Source organism: Hetaerina americana, unplaced genomic scaffold (genome assembly GCF_022747635.1).
Source record: "Hetaerina americana unplaced genomic scaffold, ioHetAmer1.1.p SCAF_3, whole genome shotgun sequence".
Taxonomy (NCBI): Eukaryota; Metazoa; Arthropoda; class Insecta; order Odonata; family Calopterygidae; genus Hetaerina; species Hetaerina americana.
In genome coordinates, this window is record NW_027286874.1 from 89,868,163 (window position 1) to 89,877,265 (window position 9,103).

The 9,103-nt window shown below is 38.9% G+C and overlaps 1 protein-coding gene across 1 annotated transcript; it reads left to right on the plus strand.

The window, feature by feature from the left end:
• Window positions 1-1,632: 1,632 nt before the first annotated feature.
• Window positions 1,633-7,573, plus strand: LOC139690458 (androgen-dependent TFPI-regulating protein-like). The gene is made up of 5 exons (XM_071587913.1): window positions 1,633-1,743; window positions 3,734-3,877; window positions 6,823-7,049; window positions 7,235-7,386; window positions 7,521-7,573. Exons 1-5 carry the CDS (start codon window positions 1,633-1,635, stop codon window positions 7,571-7,573), a joined length of 687 nt encoding a protein of 228 aa, XP_071444014.1.
• The last annotated feature ends 1,530 nt before the right edge of the window (window positions 7,574-9,103 follow it).

Here is a 9,103-nt window from a genome sequence, read left to right on the forward strand (position 1 = left end):
TGATTCTCGTCAATCACAAATGGCATTACTCTGTGTATGTCAGAAATGAATCAAGGGATGGTAGCCTCTGTTATCTAAATATACTTCCCGGTACCAGGACACTAACGGCGGAACGTAATCGAGTGTTCTCTGTTTGCTCTATTCTGTGGCATTTCTGAAGGCGACAATTGTGTCTACCATATGGTTAACTTTCTGCTGGACCATAATTTCGTATGCACGGGCTCACTATAGGAGTAGAATGTTAGACTCGCAATTTCTAAAAATTGATACAAGTATTTTCCCTAAAAGACGTAACACGAGAAAGCTCAATGGTATTTAAGTGAACTCAGTATCGGGTTTGGCAGGGCTTAGAAGTGTGGCAGTCCTTTGTCTGTGAGTCCATCAAAAACCTCCCTTAAGCATTATATTACTGCCAATCATAATAACAGTAGCCATAAAGAGGTACTGTTATATTTTGTCGTTATGATAAAAAGTGAGCGAGGTGCGGCAACTGGAAAACATTTTGTAAAATTTAAATGATGACTCGCAATCCCCACGATTACATACTCAGTGCTCCGACATGCGCTATTAATTTTCACCTTTTTTTCCAAGAAATATAATTCTTTCCTCTCCATCATCTCAGCACCTACTGTAGGCATGTAGTTCTCTAATCAGGTGTAGTTATTCAATTATCAGCTGAAACGGAAAAAAGCTCCATAGTTCCATGGAAAAGGAGTTCTATGGTTGGCATGATAAATGTGATAACTTTATTCTCAAAGGAATATTTTCATTCTACCATTGAACAAATAAGATAGGAAGGGTCGAAAATGAGATAGAAGTATTATGCTAGTGATAATTTGAGAAGGGTTAGGAAACGGAGATGCGAGAATAGAGAAGATTGAGCTGTTGAGGAGTTTTCCATCGGCTGTAGTGTCAAGTATGGATAGACTAGATAGGTTAATGAATCAATTAACTGGTGATTACCATGAAGAAAGAACGTAGTAGATCCTGGGGAGCAATATTCCGAGCCAATATTAAGCTTGTGTGTGAACGTAAAAGATAAAATGGAGGATATTCGGACGGGTGAGGCATTGATAGCACTTCGGGCGTTGCTATGACGATTTTACTCTCTAATCTATAAGTTCCTCCATTATCTCAAATCCGTTTAGTCCTCTTCACTCATTCCAAAATAAGTTTTGCTATTTCTAATCTCCTCGTCTTGGAAACGGCATCGTTTTAGGTGCTCGAGAAGGCGAAATCAATTTTAAAGCCAGAGTTAACCCAAGGACCAAGCATAGCACAATTTCTTATTATTGGTCGCCATCCGCGAATTAATATCAAAGGCCTTACTACCCACGTAGCAGGTTTAAAGTATCTCTTAAAGCTTCACTTTATGGCATGGATTTAGATCTATATTGACCCCTGGCGACTTTCGATATCATATCAGTACAAAGTAAACTTCAGCGGTAAAACGGAAATTATACCAACCGAAGTCAGTCAGTCAGTCAATGCTCACTTCCCGTAGTTGTTTCGACTAGTCCGTTTTAGTATTTTGCTTTGCAGAAAATGTGGCTGTTGAGAAGATTTAAAAATAAACTGCAAGTATTTTTTCACTTTGCGGTGTTCATCTATTACTTGTACGGGGACTTGGTAATGTTCCCAGTGTTTACCGGCATCCACAACATACTGGGAAAAACAGCTGATGATCCAGACATTCTACGATACATAACAGCGACGCCGGGATTCTTCACTGTCTGGAACCTGGTAATTATTCAAAACGAAACCTTGATATTATCCGTTAATGAGACCATATCACACGACCTTCACACTTGTTAGTTCCCTCTAGGGGTGGCCACAGACAAGAAAAAAGCCTGATTTATGTTAAGTAGGGTAACTTTCTCTTTTTTACTAATTTTCTCCACACTACCCTATTCTTACATAGATACCTCTTTCGCTCTCGTCGCATTCATGCTGTTTAGAAGTTTCTGTCCCTGTGTCATTCAGTATTTCTTGTCTTGAGAGTATCTTTAATCGCATTGCCCATGAATTTCTCGGTCTAGCTCTTCCTGCCATATAATTCATTATTCTTTCACATGCGGCGATTTATCTCTTCTTTACACGACCAAACCAGCAAAGCACCTTTCTTTTTTATTTGGTATGATACAAGAGTGTACAATTATGTGACACTTTTTCATAATCCACTCTTCTCTCGCTCCATCTCTCATATGCTCTCCATAAACACGCCTCAAGTACGACAAACATGTTGATAAAGGCGCAATTTATGCTTAGCATAGAACAGGTGCCAACATTAGTCTCTCTTGTATAGGTAATGTGGGAAGGAGCAAACTTTTATGCACTGCCAATTTTACTGCCTTGAAGACATCCATTTCGTATATGCTACATGAACAACCAACAATCTTACTGATGGTATTCACACATCTTTAATTCTCTTAATCCATCCGACCATCTTTCACGAACAACCTGTCAGGGTACGCAAAATCATTCATGTGTCATTATGTCGCCGTTTACACTTGATGTGTACTGATTCATTTAATTCTCCTTCTTGGGCATTAATGATCAGGTTTTATTCTTATTGATCCATCAATCATATTCTGCCTACTGTTTTGAAGCAGCTATAGAGGGTCTCCTGTATATCTTGTGGACTCTCAGCAGCAATATCGTATCTTCGGAGTATAGAAAGCCGCGATATCTCCAATCTTGACATCTGCCTTATCCATGCATACATCTCTCGCTTATTTATTGATAAACACACTGAAAAGTCACGATGACATTAAATACCACTCGTTTACAAAATCCTTTATTTCAAATTTCTCACACAAGGTCCACTCAATCATAACCCTAGTTGCCTTACTACTCCCGGGCATCGAGTTTATTGTATTCATCAACTGTCCATTCCCTCAAAACTATCACTTAAACTCTGGTTTAAGCTTTTGTTTTCCTTTGATGAGCATGGGGACCCGTCAGGGGTGAACGATTAGGTCCATGCCTCTTAAATTTTCGGTACTTTGATAAATGCAGATAAACTTATAAAGGTCGTCTCGTTAGGTCGACGCTATTTATGTCGACCAATAATATAGAGCGAAAGGAAATATCATCCACGTAAAAGAATGTAGGGGAAGAAGGAAGGTTAATGCTTGATGGGGTAGGTTTGATTGTATTTGGCTCTCCTTACATTTGAGCATGTCGTCGATTATTATTAATAAAACTCAAAGCAGAGAATGAGACCTGCAATGCATGAATGTGACTTGCTAGAATTAAAATGTGGATTTTAGACTCAATTGCGACATAGGTGATATTCAATTCAAGTTCGGTTAAAAAATGGAGTCATTGAACCATTTCCAACTATGTCGGGCATGGGGAATAAAATAACAAACTTAAGGAGATATATAAAATATTATTGTAATTCACCCGGCATAAAACGTAGCACAGTGAGGTGTAAGAGGTTACGGGCTGGATAAAGATTGCCCAAAGGGAAAGTACGGACAGCAGAAAGGACGATCTTGTATCGCGTCACAAGTAGATCTGGCAGCTTGATTTCCGGACCTACTCCCAATTGCCATTCAATGGCAAACGGAAACATTTACAACTTATTTAAAATGACGTGGATCACAAATATATAGATTCTAGAACTCGAATTGTATTGTTCCTCTTCCCTGAACACGTCAAGGGTGCCGTCCGCGGGAGGGTGTTCGTCCTTAGCGGTAAAGTTAAAAAGTTCTAATGCTCCTTGCAGGTCCTGCATCAGGTCTACTTCGGCTGCTGCTGTCTTTCCCACGTGTCGCACGCCTTCCCCAAATTGGTGCCGCGTCTCTTGGTCTTCGTCGCCAATGTCGTCCGCCGCAACATCTTCAACTCCATTCTCGTCCCCTCCTCCATGGTGAGTAGGAAATATTTTCCCAATGATTCATCTGTCTGAGTACCCTTTTCGATGTGAAAATTAAGAAATTTCATGTCACTTCTACAAAACTCTCCATTAAAAGATCTTCCATGTTGAAAAATAATGGCAATTCATAAAAGTGATACCGTAAAGACCACTTAATCCTGAAGTTTCTTTAGGGGAAACATAAGCTGCGTATATGAGACCCTATTCATTGAAGTTTGTAAGCTATAATAATTATATAAATTCACACAATGCCATTAAAACGAATTCAAATAAAAGAATTAAACGTGTCCGAGATTAAATTTAAAATTATATTTGACGATCGTTACCTCAGTCTTCGAAGGTTAGATTTACTCTCTTGGCTTCGTCATTAAAAAAAACGCATTTTATTATAACACAAGTGATATGCAAGTAACGATAGAAATTTAACTATGAAATAAATATTGCATAATTGTTAATATTAACACATTGCTTTAAAGAAATCTCCGATATTTATTACATTTTAGAGCAATTGAGAGGAAAGAAGAACGCTTGGAAAAATATATAGTATTTTATGTTCGCGTGTTTCACGGCATTTGTATCATTCTAAAACTCCATGACTCTATATCAATCAAATCGCTTCCCACGAAGTTTATTCTAGAAGAAAAACTGAACTGAAAACTGAATTTACGTGTAAATATCAATACTTATTGGCTGCTCAATTTTTCCATCCACGTACAAAATTAACCTGCACGCCGGTGCCAGTTCTCCCAAGGACTGGCGTCATGGAGTTTCAAAAAGTATCGCTGATTCGTCATCAAAACTTGATTAACCATGTTATGCCATCAGTAAGGTCTTTTGAAAAATGTGTATGTTACAGGTGGTGGCTGATCGGAGACGGCAAAAATGGAGTTATATCCTTACTCCTATCCGCGAAAGCCTAAATTATAGGCAGAATGCTATTTTTATTTGGTCATATTTAATTAAATGAATTGGGCTGTTGTATAAAGTATGCATACCATCCCACTGCCGAAAAAAAGGAAATGTGTGAAATTTGATACTGCTCGGTAAAGAGTGAAGGCATTGGAAATGAATCATGCAGAAGTCTGAGCCGGACTCGTCATCACATTTGAAATAACTTGCTTGGCCCACGACGGAAGAAGGTCATTGCTAATATCCTCAGAATGGAGGGTTTTGTCATTGCCCCAACCAACCAACTGCGACTATCTCCGTGTAGCTAAGGAAAATTCTGCCCGCTACTATACTCCACTGAACTCACCACCACCCTTTATTCATCTATAATTATATTATAAGGGAATTTGTTTTTCGACATTTCTTATTCAAACTACAGCCACGGTCTTAATTTTTTCTAAGTAATGCGCCATCTAATATTTTCCACTTGTTATGATAATGTCCCAGGTAGTCGCAGTTTTAGCAAAGGGAGAGAAAATATTTTGCGACATGAGTTACGACTAGTAGTGTTTAAGGATTATAAGCAGCATTTCATTGTCTTATGTATTGATGTACAGTTTTGTTCAGCGTTTGTAATATAATATTTATCCTGAAGTAAATTTGTATCGTTTTTGTCTCCTATTTTCAAATCTAACAATATGTTCCTCAATTATATTCACATGATCTGATAATAATCATTTTCTTTCATCTTGAATTACTACGCTTTTAATTCGAGAAAACATCTCTCGAAATACATATTTGTAAAACTTCCATGTGCAATGCTACATAACAAAAATGGGAGTAAAAAAGTCTTTTGTTGAAAATACTTTTAAAGTGTCGTATTCTTTACTATTATGAGTAAAGATACTTACTCGTATGTGAGTTATGAAAAGGATTTCATATATTTGCATGATTGTATTAAATTTTTGAATCTACATATATTGTGGAAAAAATAAATCAGGTTAACATATTTGATAACTGTGCCAATAAATAATCTGTCAATAGAGGTTTATGTGTTTGGGGAGGATGAATTTCCCCAGAGGAGGAAAATAGGTGCTATAATGAGAAATTAGGCAAAGCTTTCCACATGTTCTCTCTCGTTGAAGGGACTTGTTTGTTTGATGTTCTAGATCAGTGATCCTAGAGCTATCCTTTATTTTGTCACCCCAAGGGCCACTATTTTGGAAATTCCTGAAGGACTTTTGATCCGTCTATAAGGCAGGTGCTTTTGTTGAAAAGAAAGATTCAACTCGTAGATATGTTCGCTTGGCCTAATATTTTATAATTCTGTATACTTTCAACCTCAAGCACCTGGACCATTAAAGGTGACCAAATACATTAATTTCAATCTTAACACAGCTACTATGCTAGTTATCCAACCGCAATAGCTGGCCTGCTTGCTGCAAGTGTTTGCCAGCAGGCTAGCTGTAGCGTTTGATATTTAAAAACTTGTTCTACCGATGGAAAATCTCTAATAAATATCCTATTCATGATTTCATGACAAGTAGCGTTGAATATTACTCATGAAATGTTTATTGCGAGATCATGAAAAAATTGTCAGACGAGAGGTGAGACAACTTTGATTACGAATCTTCAAAAGTTATCCTGAATGAGTCCGGGTGTGAAGTCTGAAAGCCAAATTTACCTAATTCTTTTAAGAGGGAAAGAAAATTGAATCTGAGCAAATTTTACGCAGATTAAGTTGGCCACATCACAACAACGTAGGACGGGTTAGTTTTTCTTATCCAGGGTACAATAAGTTCTGAGCGCTCACCAACACAAATTACGCTCAGCTTACTCTACTTTGGCCCCCAACGATTGGCACGGTTAACATCGATGCCACGCGTCCTCTAACTTTCCCATTTCCACGTAATATGAGCTAAGAACTCCGTTTGGAGAAGAGGCACAGTCACAGTCGATCGACGGCTAACTCTACCACACCATTCGTCCTCGCCGATGAATGGGGGAAAGCTGCATCGATAATCACCTCTGAACTCTTTTAACGTCCCCAGATGACGGCGGTGAACTTTTGGGGAATGAAATCCATCTCCCCGGCAGCTGTGTATTCGGACATGGTGTCGGCGTTCCCACAATGGATTAATCATAGCCTCCACACATTCGTGGTCCCTATCTCACTCGCTGAGCTCTTCCTGAGGGGATCTGCGGGAGAAGCGATGGATTTTGGGAGCCGGAAAGGATGGATGATGATAAACGGATACGTGACCATTTACACAGCGTCGTAAGTATTTATATCTAGCTAACATCTCACAAGGAGACAAGGAAACACGAATATGCCTAAGTTTACTTATTACGCAATTTTAAAATTAGCATACGGCTATGTAATTATTTGAATTAAATTGACGAATTGAAAAACTACACCAAACCCATTATGTGGCGATTGCGTTTTTTTGATTTTGTTGACAGGACGGCCGCTCACTTCTTATCGACAGGAACATGGGTTTATCCTTTTTATGATTCAATGAACAACTGGATGAAGGCTGGCGTCCCCGTCTTTATGTACGGCTCAGCTGGGTTGTATTACTTCGCCGCTAAACGATTGGGAAAGATCTTCTGGGGTGAGCACTTGAACTTACTTGATTCATAAATGCGTCGATGTCAAGGTTAACGGATATCTATCTCTTTCAACATGCCTCATAAAATAATGCCGTGGCATTCCTCACACGTTGCTTTTTGTTTTTTTTCATTTCAGGAAAGCACGGCGTAATGAAACAAGCGGCTCCGCTTATGGCGAAACTGAAATGAGCGACTCGGTAATGCGTCGCCACTTGGAAACCAGTAAAATGGGGCGTGGCTCCACGGTGACTTATCCAATCACTGCATCCATCATACGTACATTGTAGCTTCGATCATTCATTGCTGTTGCGTTGCTACGCTTCATATGGAATTTCCTCCAGAAGACTGGCAGACTAATTATTTTATAAATTAGTCATATTCCGAATGCTCTGCTAGAATATCTACTTCAATTAAAACTTTTTATATTATATTCCATTATTCACTTTAAGTGTTAAGACTTTTGAGAAAAGGAATTTTTTTAGACTCGAATTAATGCGATGATTAATTGTACTACCCAATGACTTACCACACCGAGATTCCGCATTCGAATCCTCACAATGCGTTGTGGTGACCTGAATTTTCAATCCTCGAAATTTCTGTTTTCTTCAATGAAAGAAAATATATTTCAACGGCTGAAGGTGAGAGCAAGAACGCAAGGTGGAAGGCACGGAGAACAGTGAACTACGAACTGTGATAACAGAAAAGATAACCACACCATTATTCCAATTTAACGTTACACAATTTGCATGGATTGTCGATCTTTAATGCGGCTAATGTGAACATTCTGTGAATTGGTATGTATTGAAAATTAGAGTTTTGACCTTGTCACATGTCAATTTTCCAAGTATACGACAGTCAAGTCGTCAGTGTCATTCCGGTCTCTTAATTGGGCACCCTACACAGAGCACTTCAAGTGCACCACTCCTTCTGTCAAACTGGAACGCTCACCTACATGCATTACATTGCATACCGCCGGCCCCGGTGGCGGCGGGGTAACGTCCTCGCCTACCAACCCAGAGGTCGTGGGTTCGATTCCCAACTAGGTGGATTTCCCTCCATCTAGGGCTTGGTTGTATGTGAATGTCGTCAAATGTCTGTAATGTAGGGTTAGGTGGAAGAAGGGTTCCAACCTCGCCCATTTAAGTCGAAATAATATATCTGCGATCTTTATGAACGGAATGATTCTGGCGCAGCGTAATTCTCTCCACTCTCTAAAATCCTACGTACTGCTGATTGCCCACTAATTCATAATGGCGTGAATTACTTTAGCTATCCGTCATATCAGCAATCACTCACAATAAAAAATAACAATAAATTTATAGAGAAGAAGTAACCAAGGAAATTGATTTTTCACCATCGGAAAAAGCAGACAGCTAAGCCAATGGTTGTAAATGTTTGATATAATGGATCAGAATCTTTTAGTAATTAAACTATACGTTAGTGAACATCCAGTTAACGCTTTTATAATAAAAATAATTCTAGGGATCTCATACATCCCTCAAAATAATCTCTGTAGCATTACTTAAGCTTTGTAAATCCCAACCGGAAGACACTGGATGATAACGTTTATTGCCAGGGTTAATCGCCCCCAGGCCTTCAGACTATCGGGTAATGAGATGTTATTTGGAATGTTTTCTCTGCTCGACCCGAGTTCAGTTACCAAAATACTCCTTAACTAGTATGTATTCACACTGATAAAAATCCACTCCCTTTCCATAT

Coding starts and splice junctions, on each gene's coding strand:
- LOC139690458 (XM_071587913.1), top strand. CDS start 1,633: ATGTTCCCAGTGTTTACCGGCATCCACAACATACTGGGAAAAACAGCT. Junction 3,878..6,822: donor TTCTCGTCCCCTCCTCCATG/GTGAGTAGGAAA, acceptor TAACGTCCCCAG/ATGACGGCGGTGAACTTTTG. Junction 7,387..7,520: donor ATTGGGAAAGATCTTCTGGG/GTGAGCACTTGA, acceptor TTTTCATTTCAG/GAAAGCACGGCGTAATGAAA.